This window comes from Lycium ferocissimum, chromosome 2 (genome assembly GCF_029784015.1).
Source record: "Lycium ferocissimum isolate CSIRO_LF1 chromosome 2, AGI_CSIRO_Lferr_CH_V1, whole genome shotgun sequence".
Taxonomy (NCBI): domain Eukaryota; kingdom Viridiplantae; phylum Streptophyta; class Magnoliopsida; order Solanales; family Solanaceae; genus Lycium; species Lycium ferocissimum.
The window spans coordinates 49,598,767-49,622,491 of record NC_081343.1 but is presented as its reverse complement, the minus strand read 5'-3'; the positions used below and the strand labels follow the sequence as shown (position 1 = coordinate 49,622,491).

The window sequence follows — 23,725 nt, the reverse complement described above, 5'->3', positions numbered from 1 at the left end:
TTTTCGTTTTGCTAACCCTTCTTCCATTACACTTTTTACTTTGAACATAGATTAATCATGTTTCGGAACCTCGAAACTTCAATATTTTATATAGAACCCTACTTATTTTTGTGCGATTAATAAGGTAGGATCAATACATTAAGGATACACAAAAGTTCGGATGGCCGTTTTAGTGGTTGAAAGTCTCGAACGCCATTTTCGTTTTGAAGGTTTGGTAAATCATTAGCTTGAAATTCTTTACAAATACTTAAACTTGTTCATTAATAATTAATCAAAAGTTAGTAAAAATACAATCATCAAAAAATTCAACAAAAAAAAAAAAAAAAACTTAATTAAATCGCATCATTCATAACTCGAGTAAATGAAAATACTTAACATACTAATATTCTTCAAAATAACATCATCATAAATTAAACTTAAAACTAAAATCACAACATTCTTAATCATCATCAAAGTACAAGTCCTCAATATCGTCCTCGTAAAAATATTGGCGGTTTCTTAAGACACATCTTTTTTCGGTGTGTTAATTTCTACCCAGTTGATGATGCTTGTTCTTAAGCCAACTTTAGCATGTAAAATCTACATCGTCTTGTCAAGATTCTCGTTATTTTCTTTTCTAATCCTTTGCACGGCAAGCTCGCAAGTTTTTGGACCCTCTTGGATGGTTAAGTAGCACCTTGTCGGGATTGAGCGTTGAGATTTTTCAAGTCACGAACAAGACGTTCGATTCGGCAAGCCGAATGTGACCATTCTCGCGTAAACAACAATAATATTCCCGAGGATTTGAATATTTCACACCGCAAATCATCATTACGCTCTATAAGAAGGTGGGGATTTAGCTCATCTAGTTTGGAAATCACCGGTATCGCTCGAAAAGCTGCTATGATTTGAACCTCTCGTCATTACCGTTATTTGGTTCTTTTGAAAGGAGTAAAGACCAATCCGAGTTTCTACTACTCGACATTGAATACGGTGTAATCTAACAAAAGAAAGGGTTACTTATATAGTTACAAACCCCGTACCCTCGGGGGGGGGGGGAGTGGTCTTATGACCCTACCTACTTACCTTATTATAAGAAAAAAATATTAATCTTCACCTGGACATTTCATAGTCCGAATCCCACTTGAATCTAAATTGTGCTACCATGTATACCATATTCTACCCTATAGTAACGTATTTGCATCCGATTGTTCTATTGGCGAAAACGATTAAGAGCAAAATTAAACTCTTGTGGAGTTCCGCGAGGTATTGACATAGCACATTTTTTGGGGCGTTTAAGCCATACTGACGCTAACTTGTGCTCCAGTGCTGCAGCCTCCCTAACACGCCAATCTCACTCCTCTCTCATTTTATTATTGTATTCTCGATTGAATCTGTCGTTAGGATTATTTGAGTAATGAAAATCATCATCATCTAGTTCCTAAGTCCTACCCATTGCTTTAAATATATTTGCTGGAGTGAACGATATAACACGACTAATATCTCTAAATTGGTCAAAAAATGACATAGTAACTCAATTTTGTGTGGTTGGTAACAACTATTCGTCAAATTACGTTATATAACACTTAAATTTTAATTCGAATTATGACGTTTTTCTGTTTGACAGTTGAGGTGACAATACACTGTAGCGGTATTTACTGCGTTATACTGTCATAACATAATATTTTACTGCGTTGTGACAGGATAACGGATTATTTTACCGCGTTATTCTGCCGAGACCTGACATAGCGCAGTTAATTCATGCGTTATGCAACACTCCGTACTTAATTTGATTTGACATAACACTACAAGACACACTAATTACATGCATGCGTTAGTTCTATATTTAAACTTCAAATCTTATTAATACCGAGTTCGTATAAGGGAAAAAAATTCTAAGTTTCATCCAATTTTTAATACAAATTCTAAGTTTCATCTAGTTTTTGCATTTTGTATTCCTCCTAAATTATTCAAAATATGGTAGATGTTCCAAAAATTAGAGTTTCTTTATTCTGGGACGGACAAATTATATTTGAGGAAAATAATTTGCACTATGATTCTCCCCCAAAATACCATGTTAAGTTTTCACTTGACTTAAAATTCTCAAAACTACTCCAAGCCTTGTATAATAGACTACAAGTTAGTAGAAGTGATTTTGATCTAAATATAATTGGAAAATATCCAATGTCATTTACGCCGCAAGGTGTAACTAGTTATGTGACATGGTACATTCAAGACGATGGTTCTTTGACCGATTATTTGAAGCGCGCCTTATGATTATAGGCAATGCGTAACTTTAAATGTCCTTGAAATGTATATAGAGAAGGTCCCCATTAATCGACTTGAATTCATGGCTACTAGGCTCCTCGGGAAGCCCGAAATAGACCTCGACGGAAGCCTCGTCTATAATTCAGTGCCGAAGTCACTCAAGCGGAACCTACTTATCAACACAATTACCCCGATGAGTACTTATGAAAGCATTTTGACTAGTCAAATGCCTCGATAGTTTAAGTCAAGAATTTGATGGGCAAAAAAGTGTAAATATTCATTTTTACAATATTATTATTATTATTATTATTATTATTATTATTATTATTATTATTATTATTATTATTATTATTATTATTATTATTATTATTATTATTATTATTATTATTATCATTATTATTATTATTATTATTATTATTATTATTATTATTATTATTATTATTATTAATGCTACTAATGTTGTCGATTATATTATTTAGGGTTATACACCGATATGGATCATGTCGACGGTCGCCTCAATCGGGATGGATGAATCGTTGGAACATCCTCACTTATCCAACAACTCAAAGCGACGGTCCTTCCTCAAGTTTCGATGTAGTTGATTACTATCGGTACGTCTATTTTTTTTAACATCAATAGTGTTATTTGATGTGTAGTAGTTAAAATACCCTAATTTCTTATGTAGGGAGAATGTATAGGCAAAAGCCTGCTATGGATGGTCCGGATTATCCGAATTATATAGTGACATCATCCAGCAATAGTGAGAAAATACCTAATGCGGAGGAAAGTGACGACGAGCAAAGCGACGACGAGATTGAGGTCGAACTAATCCTCAACATCAAGTAGAACTTGTAAGACATGATGAACACTGCACACCGTGAGGAACCGAATTCACAACAACCATTTGAACAACAAAGAGGACCCTGCTCAAAATTCGTAAAGCCAATTTCAACAAAAAGAGTCGACTCGATTCGAGTGGCAATTCCGATGAGATCCCCTATCTTGATCATCTTCAAGATCGCCCAGATGCCTTTGTCTTTACTAGGGATGATGATCATATTCGGCGAAGTTTGTGGAAAGAGCCAGTGGATCTTTTAAAGCAAAAGGCTCATATTGAAAAAGGCATGATTTTCAAAAAAAAATCATCAAGTGGTTGTTAAGAGTTATTGCATCCAGGGGATGAGGGAGTTTAAAGTTGATGATTCCACACGAAAACTTTAGCAAATGGTCTGCAAGCGAAAATATCAAGGCAGCGAATGGATGCTCCGTGGTAAGGAGACCGCTGAAAAGATGTGGACTATTTCAAAGTTTTACACAAAGCACACTTGTGATATGGGTGACCTCCAATCTAGATACTAATTTGATTGCGAGTGTATTAGTTGGCGACATTGGAAAAAACCCAAGGTATCCCCTTCGCCTAAGTTTATTTCATTTTTGGTGTTAATATAATGTTCCTCGTTATATGCTGATATTTCAACTTTTTCAGGTTCCCTATTAAAGATTGTATTACAGTCGTCCTGAAAGTATATAGCAAACCGTTACTAAGAGGAAGGCGTATCTTGGGCGTAGGCGGCACATGAGATAGTCTACGGCAATTGGGAGGGCTCTTTCAAGAAGTTGCCGAGATACATGGCGGCTCTACAACACTTCAATCATGGCATCGTTGTTGAATGGAAGCTCAAATCGAAGCCCGGTGTGCCCGTGAATATTTTTGATTTTGTGTTTTGGGCATTCAAACTATGCATTGATGGTTTTGCTCATTATCGGCCTGTAATATCAATAGATGGAACACATGTGTACGGGAAGTATGACATGAAGCTGCTAATAGCAGTTGGAATGGATGCAAATGAAGCTATATTCCCTCTAGATTTTGCAATTGCAGCTAATGAGAGCATTAGTACGTGGGGTATGTGCTACACCCCATAGGTTCGTACGTGAAAATTTATAAGTGTTGGACGTTCTTAGTATGAATACTTGAGTTCCCTTCAAGGATATATGATATTATATGAACTAATCCTATGGTCATGACGGTTTATGTTCATATAATAAGCTATGGAAACTCCAGACCAAGCAATCGAAGAAAATAAATTTGTCGAAAATTTGAAAAAGTTGTGAGAATTTTGGATCAATTTTGGAGGGTATATCTCCTAGTACATTAAGAGTTTTAAGGTGTTTCAAAAGCCTAAAATGAAGTTCGTCGAGTCTAGTTTCCAACGTAACAAACCGCTCGTCAATACGATATCGAAGTAGAGAATTATGGACGTTACAAGTTCAGTTGATGGAGTAGAAACGCATGCTACAAGAGAATTTTCTTTGACAAAAAGACCAACCACACCTATATATACCCCTCTAACCCATTAATTTTCATGATATTTCACCATTTTCTCATCCTCCCCTCTTCTAGAGAACTCTTTAGAGTTCTATAACTTTCCTTAACTTTCTATAATTTTCCCTAATCTTCCATAATACTCCATAATCTTTCATAACCTTTCCAAATCATCAAGAGAGAATATTAATATTAAAACCCGAAGGAAAATTTATGGAAGATAATTGTTCTTATTTCATCTTAAGGTGGTGTTGAACTTGATCTTGGAAAGGGTGAATAAAGTGAAGTTCTTCTACTATAGGGTATGTTCTTGCTATTATTTACATGACTAAGATGGTATAAAGGTTTAGCAATTCTTGAAAAGGAAAGAATCATAGGAGAAAAATCATAAAGAGTTGAATATAATTCTTTGATTATGGTATTATGGATGTTGTTATGGTTGGTTTGAATATTGGAGAAACATCGTGTGGGATGTTTTATGGAATATATTGGTATTGATATGGTTGATGATGTTTTGTACCGTTTGAGAGTTGTTTTGGTATTTGGAGGAGGTAAAGAATATAGGGGAGATGCTGCTGAAATTTCGGCAGATTCTAGAAAGATTTATTTGAAGAACTAAGACAAGCGTATAAAGGTGAGTCTAATAATAGTATAAATTTTCTTGAATATAGATTTACGAGCCTGGGAGGACAAGTGTTGAGTAGTTAAAGTTAAGGCGACCAAAAAGGTATGTTAAGGCTAAACCTTTCTTTCTAAAGGCATGATTCTTTCATTATAAACCTTTGTGCCATATCCATAATATCCTTGCCTCCACAAATGCTAGAAGCCTATGAATCTCATGATCCTTATGATATTATTGAGCCTACTCATGATCTTGAGACTATTCTTTGTGATTGATCTCATTTCATAATACTTGTTCTTTCGAGGTGAGATATAGCGATGACGGTTCTATTTTCAATGCTATCTAAGTTCATGATTCTCGAGACTCCCATGACATCGTCGACTTCACCTTAAAATAATTGATCTTCTAAGGAAAGATATAGTGATGATGATAATAGTAATGATGATTTTAATTTCAGTTATGTATTTTTATGTATATGTGTGTATGTATGTATGTATGCATTGCATCCCACTGATCAGTTGGGCATAACATCTAGTCCCGCAAGGACCGAGTACGGATAACATCGAGTTCCGCAAGGGCCGAGTATAGATAACACCGAGTCCCGCAAGGGCCGAGTACGGATAACACCGAGTCCCGAAAGGGCCGGGTACGGATGTGATAGATGTATGTATAGTAAGTGTATGTGAATGCATATGTATGTATGTTGTGTATGGATATGTATGAAATGTTTTTCCTGTAGACGAGTAGTTTACATGACGGTTATCTTAAGAAGAAAGTACGAGGTATAATTACTTACTTTATCTTATGTTATCTTCACTCGATATCATACTACTATTCATGCCTTACATACTCGCACATTCGCTCATATCGACGTCCCTTCGTGGACGCCGCGTTCATGCCCGTAGGTGTAGATAGACGAGATGAGAATCTTTCATCGTAGGTCGCCTTCGGTGTACCGCTTTTGATCATTTCACAGCTCCATTTCTTCCGTTATACGTCGAGTATAGTCTATATATATATATATATATATATATATATATATATATATATATATATATATATATATATATATATATATATATGAATTGTGTATGTCGGGGCCCTGTCCCGACTTGTATACCTCAGTCATGTTCATAGAGGCTTTGCAGACAGTTCCTGTGTACAGCTTAGTTGTATTATGTCGGTTGTTATGTCGGCATCATGGATCCATTGTACATATACTTGTGCATGATATAATGTTCATATTTGGCCCTTAGCCTTATTTTACCATTCGAGATATGAAGGACGAGAGTTATAATTTGGTTCGCTCGTTTCCTGCAAGGTGCAGGGTGCCAATCACGCTTTGCCAAGTGTGGGCTGTGACTGTATGTTTTTGGACTACTTAAGGCAACACGTTATTAAGGATCGCATGGGAATATGTGTGATATCGTACGGTAAATGCTGGCATATTGCACAATATGTTCAATTTGCAGGGGTGGCAGCCACCTTTTGCCTACCATCGTTATTGTTTAAGGCATTTGAAGGCAAACTTCCAAAAGGCATATCGAACCCCAGCACTTTGCAATTGGATGTGGGCGGCTGCAACAGCATCGGAGAAAGAAGTTTAACCTCGCGTATGGATATTATTAGGAGGGCGATGAGGAAGCCTTCCACCGGTTGAATGCAATTGATAAAGACAAATGGACATTACACCGGGATGAAGGTAGGCGATTAGGTATCTTGACAACAAACGAACTCTAAGTCATTCAATGGCTTGTTGAAATCTGCACGGGGACTACCCGGCACCGCAATGGTGAGAATGACATTTAAGCAGGTTGTGGAGCGATTCGTCAATAGATCAAAAGAGGCCAAAGCACATGCAACAGCAGGTCTAAGATGGATGCCAAACCGCCAAACTGCTCGAGTATCACAAATATAAGGCTCAAACATGACCGGATGGAGTACAACTACGCAGAGCGCATATTTGAACTCACAACAAGTGTGCACCAAGGTAAAGGAGGTAACATCCACACAATTTGTGAGATTCCAAGAACATGCACATGCGGCAAGTGGCAATCATATCACATGCCATGTTCTCATGCCTTCAAGTGTTTTATCGCAATGGGAAGAATGCCTCCCCGTACATGGCTGAGGAATATACAGTTGAAAATTATGCAAGAACGTATGTTGGAAGGTTCTACCCACTTGGTAGTGAGAGTTATTGGCCACCGGATCCATTTTCAATGGTTGCAAATAAAGCATTTATCCGTAAATTCGTAAAGAATGCATACTGCGCGTATTCATAATGAAATGGATGTTCCACCGGGGAGATACACTCGAAAATGCTCATTTTGCAATTATGTTGGTCATGATAAGTGCAAGTTTCCCTTACGGCATGGTTGGTCAAACTACATTTCGCGGTGGAAGTACCTCTCGTGGTGGAGGAAACTTTCGTAGTGGTAGATCTAGTGGTGGCGGCACATCTCGCGGTGGTGGCGGAAGATCAATTCAAGGGCATTAATTGATGAATGTTTTTAAAGTTTTTTTCTTACTTTGATGATTGTATTTTAAAAAGTTTGGGTTTCTTATTAATGAACAAGTTTAAGTATTTTCATCTACTCAAGGTTATGAATGATGCAATTTAATTAATTAATTTTTTTTTTGTATGAATGCTGCCATTTTGACTAGCTTTTGATTAATTATTAATGAACAAGTTTAAGTATTCGTAAAGAACTTCAAGCTAATGACACCAAGCCTTCAAACGAAAATGGCGTTCGAGCACTTTTCAACCACTAAAACGGCCACCCAAACTTTTGTGTATCCTTGATGTATTGATCCTACCTTATTAATCGCACAAAAATAAGTAGGGTTCTATATAAAATATTGAAGTTTTGGGGTCCCGAAGCATGATTAATCTATGGTCAAAGTACGTTAAAAAGTGTAATGGAAGAAGAGTTAACCAAAAGGGCCGAAGAAAAAAAAGACGAACACTATAGCGCAAAGAAATTACTGCGCTAAAGGTAGTTCGGTAACTTTTTTTTTGTTGGAGTATTTTGGTTCAAAATGTTTTTTTTGGGTCATTTTGGTTCCGGACCCAGAGTTAGTTTAGTCTTGTACTTGAATTAGGGGTCTACATGGGTCAGATTAGTTCGCATGTGTTAAATATCAAACCAAACTAATTGCGTTGAATTTTTAAATTTATAGACCAAATTAATAAAATTTAGATTTTTTAACCTCGGATTTTTTTCCACAAAAGTCTCCATACAAAACATATACTAACTTTTACTTCAAGTATTTCTTTAGTTCTAGTAAGATACAACTATTTAATTAAGGTATTTCTTAAGAAAATAATATAAAATGTGAGATGAGTGATGGCATTGTATTAAAATATTCAACAAATAAGATGATAAAATCGGTTAAAATAAATATTGTTAATTAATAAGCCATAAAGAAAATGACCATGTCTAAAAATACTAAGTTATGCTAAAATAAGTACGGCTAATAAGTATTAACTATATGACCAAAAAAAAAATTAAGTTATGTATTTTCACTCTCTAAACAAATTATGCAAAATTAAAGAATATATATCCAACATTATTGTCATTCCTAGTGAGAGAATTGAATTTCTTTTATTAGTATTAGTGTTGAGTTGGTTTTGGTTTGGACTTTATTTGAGTCACTAACATCCATAGGATATAAAACTTATTGACATTCAAAACTCTAAGTTCAACCTTGAAATAATATGATAAAAGATAAAAAAAACTACGAAAATAATTTAAGAAATATTTATAATTTACATTACAAATAAATATTTTTATGTATAAAATATTTTAAAAATTAAATACATGTAATGTCGGGTTAGTTTGACTTTTTTTATATAAAACCAAACCAAACTAATTATGATTGGGATTTTTTTGTTAAACACCAAATCAAGTCAAACCAAATCACTAGTCGATTTTTTTTCTCAATTTATCGATTTGATGCGGTTTATCGATTTAGTTTGTACCTACCTCCAATTGTTGCTGTGACCAAACTTGGTCCTTTGTGTTACAAGACAAAATTGTACAGTTTTCAAGAGGAAAGCACGTCATTAACGCGAGGAACAATGTTGATTTAAAGATGAATATTGCTCCGTCTAAAAATACTTGTCAAGTTTCGATTTTCGGGATTAACTTAGATTAATTTTTGAAGCTAAATTAAATGAGATTAATTTAATATTTTAAATTAAAATTTATCCGAAAACTATAAGAAAATTATTATTCTTCTCATCTTAAAATGTTAGTCAAACTTTATATATAATTTAATTCTTGATAAGTGAAATGTGATGAGTATTTTGGGAGTGTAAGTATCGAAGAGGAGTAAGAGTGTTCACTTTTCGAGGGACAACGTAGTAGTTTGAAGTTAGAATGTTGAACGGAACAAAAATGAGTACTAAAAGATAGTAGTAGAAGATTCTTTTTGTTCACAATTAAGTACATCAAGGACAAAAATTAATAACCTAACCCTAAAATTAAGGGACCATTTTAGGCCAAAATGTTTGTCCACACAAACAACTTATTTCAAAACAAGATATTTGTGATTTATATAGATTTACTCGATCAATTATAATTAATAATAAATATTTTCACCTTAATTTAAAGTCTTAAAATAAGATTATTTAGTTTGGTGCAAGTAAGGTTATTACCTTGATAGAGTGCCGTCCCCTAATCACTATAGGACCTTTTTTCGGTTATACTTGAGGTTAATCTAACAATTCTTTTGAAAGACTACACTTTCGATGATTTTGAATTCTAAATGAGCATTTTGAGTTCTTTAACCTTGTGACATATTGTATTTTTTCCCCTTAAGTCGTTATTCCCCTAAAGGAAAAAAATCATTTACCCATCACCGAGCTTATATTATTTTTTTTTCGATTTTTGGTAATTCATTTTGTGATATGATGTAAAAAAGATAAATCCAGCAAATAATAGCTGCCTCCAAAGATTTTAGAGGACGATATCTATCCAAGCCAAATGCATAGATACCAAAAGAGCCTCTTGAACTTTTTATCCACACATGCTTCTGTAACAATCTTTTACATTCTTATTTGATACTCTTCTTCTATAATATAGGAAAAAGGATACTGTGTGTCCAGTTAGCTAAATTAATTTCACATTTGATCAATATTTGGGCTTAATACCACAGGTTGTTCGGGAGACCCAAATTAATGCCAAGGCTGGCCGGCCGAACAGTCCAAGAGCTTTAAAAAAAGACTTTTTGTGGCGACTAAAACAAAAACGTCGCCACCTAAAGAACAAGCTGCTTAAAAATCAAAGCTTTTTTAGTGGTTATTAAAAAAGTCTCCACTAAAGGTTAAATATCCCAAAACATGTATAATATGTGTATATTTAGTAAGAAATATTTCAAAATATGTATAATATGTGTATATTTAGTAAGTATATAAAAGTATGATACATTTTTATATACATATGTTGGAATTATATACACACTTTATATACAAGAATGATACAGTTTGTTTATATACATATGTTGGAATTATATACACACTTTATATACAAGAATGATACAGTTTGTTTATATACATATGTTGGAATTAATTATGCACTTTATATCCAAGAATGATACAGTTTATATATATATGCTGGAATTAATCATACATTTATTATACATAAATTATACGTTAATTATACATTTATTATACACATATTATACAATAATGATATGATATTTTTTTGTTTTACATATACAATAGTGATACATATTATATACCTCAATGATACGGTCTTTATGATACATTTTTTTATACGTATGATACACTTTCTATACAAGACTGATACAGTTTATATACACATGTTGGAATTATATATACACTTTCTATACAAAAATGATACATATTATATACAAAAAAGATATAATTTTCTATTCTATAATACACATTATATAAACAAATGATACATATTATATACAAAAATTGCCTCAGAGTTTTTTGGGATATTTCTTACTAAATATACACATTTTATACATATTTTGGAATGTTTAACCTTTAGTGGCGACATTTTTAATTGCCACTAAAAAGCCTGATTTTTCTATAACAACCCTTTAGTGGCGACTTTTAGTTGCCACAATTTTTTTTTTTTTTAAAGCTCCTGGGCTTTTAGTGGCGACTTTTTAAATCTTGGGTGGCGACTAAAAAGACTTGCTATAGATTTTGGCTAGCGGATGAAAATAGTTTATGGGCTAATTTTTGAATTTGGGAATAGATGGGCCGGCGTGGTATTATTTATGGCCTAGTGGCCATTTGTGTCCTTTCCCCTATAATATAACTACTGTCGGGAAGCCCGTGTTGAGTCCGGGCCCAAGATCAAGGTAATAAAGTAATCACTAAATTTCAATGTATGCGCCAAAGTTTAAATTTCGAGTGTCAAACAGTTTAATTTTGACAGTGAATTCAGGCATAGAATCTTTAAGTCTTTAATTATGTAAAAAGTAGGGGTGTACATGGACCGGGTTGGTTCGGATTTCTTAAACACAAACCAAACCAATCGCGTCGGGTTTTTAAATTTATACACCAAACCAAACCAATAAAATTCGGGTTTTCAACCTCGGGTTTTCTCGGATTATTCGGTTTTCTCGGATTTTTCGGATTTTTTTTTCCTAATAGTCTTGATACAATACATATAACTTTTACTTCAAATATTTCTCGTCCTAGTAAGATACAACTATATAATTAAGGTGTTTCTTAAGAAAATAATACAAATGTGAGAAGAGTGATGACATTGTATTAAAATATTCAACAAAAACTAATAAATCAGTTAAAATAAATATTGCTAATTAACGAGCCATAGATAAAATGACCATAATCTAAAAATACTAAGTCATGCTAAAATAAGCACGGCTAATAAGTATTAATTATATGACAAAGAAAAAAAAAACTTAAGTTATGTATTTTCACTCTCTAAACTAATTATGCAAAACTAAAGAATAGATATCCAACATTATTGTCATTCCTAGTGGTAAATTGAATTTCTTTAGTTAGCGTTAGTGTTGAGCTGGTTTTGGTTTGAACTTTATTTGAGTTACAAATATCCATAGGATATAAAACTTATTGACATTCAAAATTCTAAGTTCAAGCTTGAATAATATGATAATAGATAAAAAAAACTACAAAAAAATAAAAGAAATATTTATAAATTCCATTACAAATAAATATTTTTACGTATAAAATATTTTAAAAATTGAATACATGTAATATCGGGTTGGTTTGGTTCGGTTTGACTTTTTTTAGTTAAAACTAAACTAAACCAATTATGATCGGGTTTTTTTTCTCAACACCAAACCAAGTCAAACCAAACCACTAGTCGGGTTTTTTTCTCGGTTTGACTCGGTTTATCGGTTTGGTGCAGTTTGTCGGTTTACTTTGTACACCCCTAGTAAAAAGTACTATAAATTTCAATACTTGACTATTCAAAATATTTAAAAGATCTATGAAAAAATAACGATTTTTCTTAATTAAAAATTTTCTTTTCCTTTCAAGAAATGCATGTGAGGAAATGATATTTCTTTTCTTTTTTATTTATCTAATATATTTTCTAAATTTGTGTTATAATAATATTATAGCTATGATATAGCCCCAAATACATTAGCATTGGCTAAATTTAAATAATTAAATCATGTCTCGGTGCAACAACGTATATATCTAATAATTTTGTTCCTTCTCATTTTTATTTTCTTTAAGGATCGATTTTGAAATTTATTTTCTATCGATTTATTTTTTATTTTGAAATTTCTTTTCTATTACAATTACATCATTAAAACTTTATATATTCAAAATAGTTTTGTAAAATAAAATTTAGATCAAGAGAAATTTAATGGCAATTTTAGAATTACTAAGAAAATATGGTCGACGCTTTACAAATACCAAATGAGTTTTCCAAAATTATTATTATTACCATTTTAGATTATCTAAAGAGCAAATCCTTTTTAGTTGGCAAGCTAACTAAATTGTTACAATGTCACTGAGCACTACAAAACTCTTTGGATTGTCTCTTATATATAATAGTAAAGTAATATGAAAAAGAATCATGTTACCTCCCATACTATCTCGTCACAAAATTTTCTAAAAAACCCATTATCATTAGCATTTATATCGTCACACAATACAAAGGTGATAAATACTCTAATTTATGTGCAAGAATACATTCCCTAACCATCATATATCTACTACCTAATAATCACTCTTGAGAAATCTAAAAATCACATTTCAAGTTTAGGAAGGAGGAATAAAGGGTGGTTTTGAATCACTAAATAAGCTTCCTCCTGTTTTATTATGCATTCACATAATTGGTGCCTCAAATAAAAATACACCAAACTCTAGTTCATATTAAGTGCAAACAAGAAAAAGTGGAGGACTAGGAAGTACAGTTTCCAAAAACATACAACATTCAAGTTTGTTGTAATAATTTGTTGAGGACATTATTTCTAGAAAAGTAAGTCCCTAGTGCATTGATCTTCCTTCCTGACTCAGTTCTGGTAATCATCTTTTGGCCATCACTCTGAGGAACAACTATTTCCACTTGGGGTGTCATAGTTTCATTATTTCCATGATTGACCCCTTGCTTTTGTATGTATTCCCATTTGTCTTGGAAAAGATAGAAAAATCCCATGAATGAGATTTGAGCTGTATAAATTATTGTCCATAGGCTTATTGGCTTAGATGTCCTTTCATGGTAGGCATTTAAGCCTGTGTAGGTGTTGACAATTCCTGCCAAGCATATTGTTGTTCCAAGTAGCCAATGGAAAAAGTACCATACACTTCTTCCTTTACTTCCCCTGCAGCTCATAGAGGCGAACTTGAGATTTAGAGTTAGTTAATTTAAAGTAAGGCCTCATTTGTTTTCATTAAGATTAAGATGTCTAAATCAATGCACATCCGAATGATTAAGGTGTTGTCTCTAGTTCGAACACTGAATGATTAAGACTGTTTGTTTTTCAACATCTGAATGTGCATAACGTATTCATTTAAACATAATAAATATGCAATTGAAATAAAAAATAACTAAATATCAGAAAATAAATATAATAAAATATTATTTGATAAAAAATGAAACACTTATATTCATTAGTAATGGTGGAGATGATTTGTAGTCGTGGTGGGTGGTGAGTGGAGGTAGAGGGGTCGGTGGGTGGTTGGGGTGAGGGGTGGGAGGTAGTGGGGGTGGTGTGGAGCGGGGTTGGTGGTGGGAGGTGAGGGTAGTGGGGAGTGAGAGTGGGGGTGGGTGGAGTGGGATTGGTGGTGAGGTGGGATGGGGGTTGGTCGGGTGGTGGTAGTAGGGAGTGGGGGGTTGGAGTGGAGGGTGGGTGGGGGTAGGGTGGGGTTGAGTAGAGGGTGGGTATGGTTGAGGATGAGGGGTGGGGTTGGAGTGGAGGGTGGGTATGGTTGAGGAGGAGGGGTTGGGTTGGAGTGGAGGGTGGGTGGTGCGGTGGGATTGAGGGTTGGGGGTAGAGCTTGTGGTACAAAAAAAATTCATACAAGAATATCTCTTAATGATATTAAAACTTGGTTTAAGATCTTAATGATTAAGACCTATTCAGACCCAATAAGTGCTTAGATCTTAATGCAAACAAATGAACTTAATAGCTTAAGGTCTGAACCATTCAGATTCAAACCTCTAATAAGTGCAAACAAATGAGGCCTAAGTGTGATTTCATTATATGTTTATATTTTAAATGAGAAATGGTTTAGTAGGGATCTAGTAGCTCAGTTGGTTAGCTACCTGAACTCTCACCTTGTTGGTGAGGGTTCGAATCTCCACGTTGTAATCCCCTTCCCCTATCTCTATGTAATAAAAAAAAAAAATGAGAAATGGTTTCAGTTGAACCACATAATCCCCTAGATCCGCCTCTGTGTCGAAATAGCTGCAACTTTTAGAGTACTTGATTTTATCACTACTGGTACCCAATAAAATAGTAAATATGCATGCAAATTGATCCGAACATCATTGTTACAAACAAAACAAAAAAAAAAAGTAAAAAAGGACAGACAAGAAATTTAGGAAATGGAATTCCATTTTCCTTTATAAAGCAAAGATCGAACTGGCTTTTCCTACATATAATTTGATAATTCTTCCTAGCCTAAGTTCCACAAGATCTATTAATTGTGTCGAAACTTAGGAGAAAAACTAAAGAAAAGAGTTACCTCTTAGGCCTGCGCAATCCCATAAGAAATTGGACATAGATGGCAATATAAAGGGCTAAGCCTATTCTTTGGTGATTGTTGTTGAACCTATTCTCAAAGCTCTTTATTGATAGCACAGCTCCAGCAGTAGCCAGCAGCACTGAGAGCACCTTTTTCAGTTTAAAATATACAAAAAAGAAGGGCAAATCAATTATTGCAGCCAGAAACAAAAGAGATAATATAATTTTTAATTGTCTATTTGTTAAACTAATTCTCATTTCTTGCCACATACAATGGCCATAATCATAGCCAAATCTGTTTCACTTATACTCCCACCAAACTGTGGGCTCACATAAATGAATTTTGAACTTTTTAACCCTTACTATGATTAAAGTGGAATCATTACGTAGCAGAACAAAGTAAAGATCAATTTATGATCATTACTTGTCATGGCTCAAAAGACACATCTATCATTCATGAAAAAGATGTCAAAGTTTTTTTTTTTTTTTTTTTTTTTTTTCCAAACAGTTTCAATTTATTTTTCCAAAAGTTGTTCAGAATTTGAAGAATCAGAATTCAGAGTTAAACTAAATATTAATTACCTGAAGAATTGCATGAACATAAAAGAGAACTTTGAGTTTTGTTCTGCTACACTCCTCTGTGTTGGAGAGTCTTATTGTGAGTATTCCAGCAGGCATCAAGAATCCCATTGAAGCCCATAACAAAATTCCATGAATTTCAATATCAAATATTCTCTGAGAATTCACCTGCCAACATTTTACATGTCAAATTCTCATTCCTTATATCTTGTTTGGGAACAAGCAGAAAAGAAGAGAAAGGAAGGGAAAGTAAAATATCTTCTTGTGTCACAATTTGTGTCTCAACTTCTCATAAATCAACTTTTCCTTTCCCCTCTTTTCCTCTCCCTGTAAATATGAACAAGGTTTGCACCCATAGGCGGACGCAATGTAATTCCAATAGGTTCAACTGAACTCTGTACTTTTATATAAGTGTATAAATATGTATGTGTGAAAAATAACTAAAATTTCAAAATTTACTAAGTTCTGAACCCATAATTGCAACAATGCAGTGAAAAGTACATAAACATGAACTCATTAAATTTAAATTCTGAATTTGCTTATATACGCAGCACAAATTTGGGGGAGGGCAGAGGGGGGTTACATACCTTGGGAACATGTTGTTTGATGCTAATCAACTGACTGTTGAGTTGGATCTCTTCATTGGATAAACAAGCAATGAAATGTGGAAATACAAAAAAAGCAAAGACTGAAGTAATTGGCAGCCAATATTTCCTCATTCTTGGATTCTGAATCAGAATTCCAAGAAGAGCTTCAAAAAGCAGCTAATTCAGTACTGAGAAATCTGAATTTTTAGGAAAGTTAGGTGCTATGATGGAAGAGGAAACTCAAGATGAAAAATTGTCTGTTGCAGTGAGATATAGACTTTTAAAACCATGCAGGCAATTAAAGGACCCTTTTAAAGTTTTTTCACTTTATGACATTCTTAACTTTAATGCAGTAGTTTTTATTTTATTTTTTTATTTCTAATGCCAAACTAGGATAACCAATTGAGTTTATTTAATCTAGGTTGTAATGATGGGCATATAGTCTAGATTAAACTAAAGACATTTTTTAATGTTTTACTAAAAGGACATCTAGTATCTTGTATTAGCTCTACCAGGATGTGTCTTCTGCTTTTTGTATAAAGAAGCTACTTTCAGATCATTGACAAAAGGAGAAATTACCTATAGCTTCATGTCTTATACAAATATTCCAGCTATATATAATATTAGCAATAACCTCTACTTTTGATATACTAAAAGTTACTACAGTATTTATAGGAAACAGAATGTAGGGTACTAAGATTTCCTTTTTGGAGAAATCTATGATAATAATTAATAACCATGCCTTAGTCCAACTAAATTAGGATTGGCTATATGAATCCCTCCACTTCTTTATTTTAACTCATTTGATATAATCATTTTTGAGGATTCATGATAAATCGATAAGTTTTACGCTGATTGTCAGCTTACCAGAACCCTCCTCCTTTATCCGGGCTTAGGACCGGAAATGTGAGCAAGCTCACACTAACACAGTTTTTTTTTTTTTTTTTTTTTTTTTTTTTTTGGAGAAATTTAGAGGGTGGGGGGGTGCTGGGGGGGTCTGGCGCGGCCGCGGCAAAGGGTAAAAGAAATTAAAGAGTGATATTGCTTCAATAATTGAAGTTGATACTTGTGGCTTTGGATTACCATAATAAGTTACCATTGCATAAGTCATAGCTTAATCCCCCTTATCAAAATGCAAGAGGTTGATAGAAACAGAATGATAGTTAGAGAAGAATTTTAAAATGTCCAGTTATATATAACACCCCAAATTGCAATCATTTGGATTTATGGGAGATATCACTTTTCTAACTAACGTTTGAACAAACACCGACCATGTGAATTCTTTACAGAAACATATGCGCATTGCTATTACAAGATTCAACCAAAGCTTGATTAGCAAGTTTTTTCATGTCATATTATGTCAAGTTTCAGTACAAGACAGGTCAACAGTAGAGAACGGTAATCATGTTTGCACACTAGTGGAAAACAAAGATAGGGTGCTTTTGCCCCATGTAATCATATAACAAAGCTTCTTTCCTCACATTCATATCAATGGTTTCCAAAGTGTACGATTAAAAAACATATACCTATAAATTAGGTTGTCAAATTTTCATTGACAATATCAGTATAGTTTAACTTGTGATAGTAGGTTAGTTACGATTTTATTATAGAGAAGATTCACTTGTAATTACCCTAAAAATAACATGATTGTATAAATACTAATTTTTAAACGCCAAGTGCATAGAAAAACTCTTTTTTCAATTATAATAATAAAACTCGCTTCATTCATGATCCGAGCACACGTCATTGTTCTATAGTGAAGATCCAAATTATTTTTGCTCAACAAATATTTCCACATTTCCATTTTACGTAATTTTTCTATCTATTTTAATTATTTTCAGAAACAAGTAATTCCTCTTCTTCCTATTTCACTTAAGAAATTGGTCGAAGGAACTTTAGAAAAATGTATATCATGACATTCAATTTGAAACTCACGAAATATTTGATCTTATTCTTTGTTTGATCTAAGCAGAATGAAAAAGCGTATCCTGTCGAAAGATGAGTGTCATGGCTTGCTTTTACTTAATATTGAGTATACCTTTTCCACTTCCCCTCTTTGAATTCTTGATTGAGGTTGGTGGAAATAACTGGCCAAGTATACAAGTAGTTATTTCATCTGACGCATGTCAAACATTGCTGCTAATTTAGATTGACAAAACTTTAGTCTTCTGTTGGAGTAATAATGGCTTCATAGTCGAGATTTCCATATAGCTTTTTGTAGCAAATGAAGAGCATTTTGACATCTATCCTGGTTTGGTGAGGGGTCACATCCATGTCTTGAATTCCATCAACCTATGCTATGCATGCACTTTTCTCTTTATTTTTTCGAATAAGTTCTACTTGTTAAACCAGACGATTATAAAATTGTGTGGCATGTAATTGGCATATATGAGATGTTGAAAGACCTGTGCAGATTTTGAGCTTCTTTTTACTTTTTCAAATAAGTTCATCTCAGCCCTTTAAACGGCCGACACCTGCACAAAAAATCCAATACCAATGATTCAATGTATAAAGAAAGGTTTCAGCTTTTATACACTAAGATGAATTTTACATATCAAGCTGCCTAAAATTATTAATATGCAACTGTCCATGAAAAAGTGAAATCAATAAAATTACAACACGTTAAAATATGTTGATAGTATAAAAGTTCTTTATACAGTGTACATACATTAAATCCAAAAAAAAAAAAAAAAAAAAAAAAAAAAAAAAAAAAAAAAAATTCTTTCAAACCACAGCATATTCAAGTAGAAATCCACCAAACCTAGTCATTGCTTCTTAGAGTAAAATTGGCTGGTAACAACACCCTATATATTCACCTAAAGCTTTCAACATAAGGTTATTAATTTTTTTTGGAGACTGGTAACATGAAAAAAAGAAAAAAAAATAAACTTATTATTAGCAGCATAACAAATAAAGAGCTTCCAAAAATTCCAAAATGTAGTTTGTTATGAATTTTTTGCAGAAATTTGTTTGGGTCATTCACACAAATGCCCTTATTTGGGGGTGGTCTTTAATTTTTATTCCTCAAATAATTGGTTTTAATTGTTGGTCCTACAATACTTTAAGTGGCTGAAAATGCCCTTAGATTCTGGGTCCGAACCCAGCAGAGTATAAAAAAAAAAAGAAAAAAAAATCGCAAGGCAGAATTGCAAAGTAGGCCTATTCGGGCAATAACTTCTGTAGAATCCCACCAGAGTGAAAAAAATGTAAGGCAAGTTATGCTTTAAGACATAGTTTCTGTATAGAAGCTATGCCTAAGGCATAGTCTCTATATAAAAGTTATTCCTTAATGTCCGGCATAACTTAGAACTACAGAAGTTATGTCTTATAAGGCCTAGCTTGGAACTACAGCATAACTAAGAGCCTGTTTGAATTGGCTTATTTTATGTGCTTTTAAGCCAAAATACCTTTTAAGCACTTTTATATGGTTTGGATAAGATAAAAAATTCTTTTTTTTAGAACTTGTTTTTAAGTCAAAATAATAAAAATAAATCAAAAGCCACAAATTAGAATTCCTAATTTATGGCTTTTGGCTTATAAGTCAAAAGCTATAAGCCCATCCGAACGGGCTCTAAGTTAGGTCTTATAAGGCCTAACTTACATGAAACCTTGTCTTGCAAAATTGTTTTTTATTTTTATTTTTATTTTTTAACTGAGTCGGATTCGGGTATTTTCAGCCTCTTTTTTAGGCGAATAGCAAAATCAATTTGAGAGGAAAAAATAAAGACCAGCGCATTTGAATGCCAATCCGCGCAAAGAAATGAATTTGTTTTGGTCCGGAGCATCACCAGGTACACATGATCAGTCACACCAGTTTGCAGATAGCCAAAAACCCATTCACACAAATAACAAAAGGACAATACACACCAATGCTAACAAACTATATTAGCAAGGACTGCAACGATAAAGAAAACAGAAATCCATGCTGGAAAATATTCTAATAACCACCATCATTTGATCAGAACAAAAAGGTTCCCCTTCTCTCTTTCACAATGAATATTAAATCAACTAAACGAAAGCACCAAAATTGCAGAAATCTGAAGTTGCTTCATAATTTAACAGCCGTCATAATTAGCAACCCTATGAAGTAAAAGTCCATCACAAGCTAGATCTAGTTCTGTTTCTTCTGAAAGTTCATTTCTTTTTCTTTTTTTATAATAGTGGTGTCCAAGTTAGCTTATACGCACCTCGATTATTTTATCGAGCACTATTTGCATGCCACACCCTTGGGTATAGCTTTTTGAGAGTTAAACCTCAATTTTGTTCAAATGTCAGAATCTTAATCCCTGGCCGAAGAAACATGGAAAACTTGAGACTGTTTTCAGAAATTGAACTGTGAGGTAGGAGAAAACGTTTGACACACCTGCCCATGGAGTATAAGAAACTGGGAAGACGAGCACTATATTAAGATATTTTTAAGAATATCCGTCAAGAGAACAAGTCACTTTGGAAGGCTTCTTTACGTAAAGGTTTATCACCTTAACAAGTAAAGGTATCTGCGAAGACATGCTTCACCTTAAAACATTTACATAATATCTTGAGGGCTTAAGCAACCAAATGAGTAACAATTCACAGAGGGTCAGCGACATCAACAGAAAAGTAACATTCAATTCAAAACAGTACTAAACACAGATGTAACAACATAAGTTAGCTTTACATGTCATTGGTCAATGTCCAAAATGAGCCAATCATGGCGAGATCTAAACAGAACTTTGTGAGATGGGTCCGAGGTAATCACCTTCCAAGCTCACAAGTGCTTGGAATTCCTTCTCCGCCTCCACATACCTTGCTCCAACCACGATGAAACGCACCACAGTGTCTTTCTCAATTCTTGACATCTTATCATTCATAAAGATAGGATTTTCTCCAGGCACATACTTATAATCCGACATTTTGAGATGAGAGAGGTATACCTTGTTGGTGGGGCCACATCTCAAAAAGACACCATGCTTCAAGATCTTGTCAACAAACCCTTCTAAGATCTCTCCACGGAATATCTTGAAGGTAACGCAGCTGAATTCCACAGGGAAAAGCACATCACCAGTGTGTTCTCGAACTTTCCCTTCCCCAATCCTCTCCAATGTAGTGACAGCCATAAAGTAACCAAGATTTTTTGAGGCCTTCTTGGAAGCAAAGTCTTCCAAGAGGCGAATAACAATTGCCTTCTGAAGCATTAAACCTTCAACATCAAGGTTCTCAGCAGGGATTATCACATTCCATGACAACTGAGATTTCAAATACATTTTGAATGACCTGTCACAAATCAAAACACAGTGGGCTTTCTCAAGGGAAATATGGGTACAAAGAAACCACGCAGTCACAGCAATGCTAGAATGGAAGTGCAAGGAAAATGTTTTGAATTTCATATTGCCGGAATGGAAGTTCAAGGAAAATGTTTTGAATTTCATATGCCACAACCACAAGAAATGCACTGCACATTCACTGAAATTTATCCATCAGGAAAAGATATGTAATCCCCACAGACACTGTTAAGGTGCAAAAGGTATTGGGTACGGAACCGCAAGAGACAGAATGGCACATTAAAATATGGATCTGGACGTTGTGCCCTTAAGGCCTTAACTAGCAGTATCAGCCATCTTTCCCTCAAATAAGTTGCAGAGATTTGCTTGAAACATGACAGGCAAACATAGAAGACTACACGAGTTCACTCCTACTGTATCAGCTTATTCAGCTGATATGAGAATACAATAATCAGGCTGTCGCAATGTCATCATTAATTAGATATTACAAACCCTCCATCTCTAATAAGAGTATTTAAACCAATTTGAAACTCTTCTAAAGATTAAAATTATAAGTGAATACCAGTAATAACTAAACCGACCATCGGAGGTAAAATGGTCAAATAGAGGACACGGAAAGAATTTTTAAAAGAATCAAGTCACTTTTAGAAGCCAACTGCCGTTAAGTTTCTATGCCCAGCATGAGTTGGTACCTCAAGGAAAGAGAAAACACTTTCTTTTCTTTTGATAATCGTGGTGTGTGCGCCAGCTCCACTGATTCCAGGGGATACCTGTCACCTCCCACCAAAGAACAGATATAAGGTAACTCAGTCCACCAAGGCTAGGACAGATGACAAGAAATCACCTAGTGTTTTGTCACTAGATTTAAACCTGAGACCTCATGGTCCTCAATCCACTTCATTGACCATTAGGCCACACACTTGGATGAAACCATGCAAGAGTGGAAAAACTTGTTGGAACCAGTCAAATTATATATTTACAATGGTAAGCACTGATAAAACTTAAATTCATAATGAATAATACATATATCCATCCTTCTCCGTAGGCTTTGAGCAGCATCTGAAAATCAACCCAACTTTGAATTTACCAAAATGGCCAAATTTCAATCAGCTTCCCTCACTAGCATTTGCCGAAAGTCAATCATAGACGAATACAAAAAGCATAGACATTTCACCAAGGCAACAACATACCCAAGGTAATCCCACAATGTAATGTCTGGGGAGGGTAGGATGTACGCAGACCTTACCCCTGCCATTGGTGGGGGGCAGAGAGGCTATTTCTGAAAGACCCTCAACTCAAAGAAAATGAAAAGTACAATACGGTTGTACAAGAGTAAATTAAGATAAGAAAAGGGAAACACCGAATAACCAAGAACAATGTGAAGAAAGGATCAAATTTTGGCCCCATATATATACGTGGGATTAGGAAAACTTTCAGCGACTAGGTTAAAATCTGCAGGGTTTCTGAAACAATTTTAGAAAGATAAATTGGGACTTCACCTTTGCTTTTATGGTTTTAAAGAGTGCGGAACAGCTATAAAAAAAGAAGGAGGAAACTAGATTTATGTTACAGTAGATTACAGCATTGCATGATCGGAAAGTAACAAGTAAAGGAAACAATTCTAAAAATTCTGAACATAGGAAAAAAAAATAGCGCAAGAACACACACAAGAAAAAGAAGCGTGGTGGGTATTTGAAGGGAATGGAGTAAAAGACTGACCTTTTGTGGACAAACCGGCGACGGTGGGCACCGTAGGCAGACGGAGTAGGAGAGGTACGGCTACTGAAATTGAAGTGTTAGGTTTTCAGTGAATTATAGGCTGTTTGGCCAAGCTTTTTTTTTTTTTTCTAAGCACTTATTAAAAATAAGTGCTTATTTTAAAAAAATGAGATATTTAATTAAGTTTTTAGGAGAAAATAAGTATTTTTAG

General features: G+C 34.1%; 2 protein-coding genes across 6 annotated transcripts; both read right to left on the bottom strand.

Moving 5' to 3' along the window:
• Nucleotides 1-13,448: 13,448 nt before the first annotated feature.
• On the bottom strand, nt 13,449-17,082 carry LOC132042602 (cytochrome b561 domain-containing protein At4g18260-like). Its single transcript, XM_059433140.1, has 4 exons — nt 16,535-17,082; nt 15,951-16,115; nt 15,370-15,518; nt 13,449-14,003 (listed from the first exon to the last, which is right to left on the bottom strand). The coding sequence occupies exons 1-4, from the start codon at nt 16,664-16,666 to the stop codon at nt 13,616-13,618; spliced, it is 834 nt and encodes a 277-aa protein (XP_059289123.1). The 5' UTR covers nt 16,667-17,082; the 3' UTR covers nt 13,449-13,615.
• A 3,962-nt stretch (nt 17,083-21,044) lies between these two features.
• On the bottom strand, nt 21,045-23,551 carry LOC132042580 (DNA-directed RNA polymerase V subunit 7-like). 5 transcript variants are annotated; one of them, XM_059433127.1, is made up of 3 exons: nt 23,530-23,549; nt 23,211-23,247; nt 21,045-21,787 (listed from the first exon to the last, which is right to left on the bottom strand). In XM_059433127.1, the coding sequence occupies exon 3, from the start codon at nt 21,775-21,777 to the stop codon at nt 21,235-21,237; it is 543 nt and encodes a 180-aa protein (XP_059289110.1). In that variant the 5' UTR covers nt 21,778-21,787; nt 23,211-23,247; nt 23,530-23,549; the 3' UTR covers nt 21,045-21,234. The 5 variants fall into 5 exon arrangements, with proteins under 5 accessions (XP_059289110.1, XP_059289095.1, XP_059289101.1 ...); XM_059433112.1 differs by having other exon boundaries at nt 23,211-23,258; nt 23,530-23,544; XM_059433118.1 differs by lacking the exon at nt 23,211-23,247 and adding an exon at nt 22,488-22,565 and having other exon boundaries at nt 23,530-23,544.
• Between the last annotated feature and the right edge of the window lie 174 nt (nt 23,552-23,725).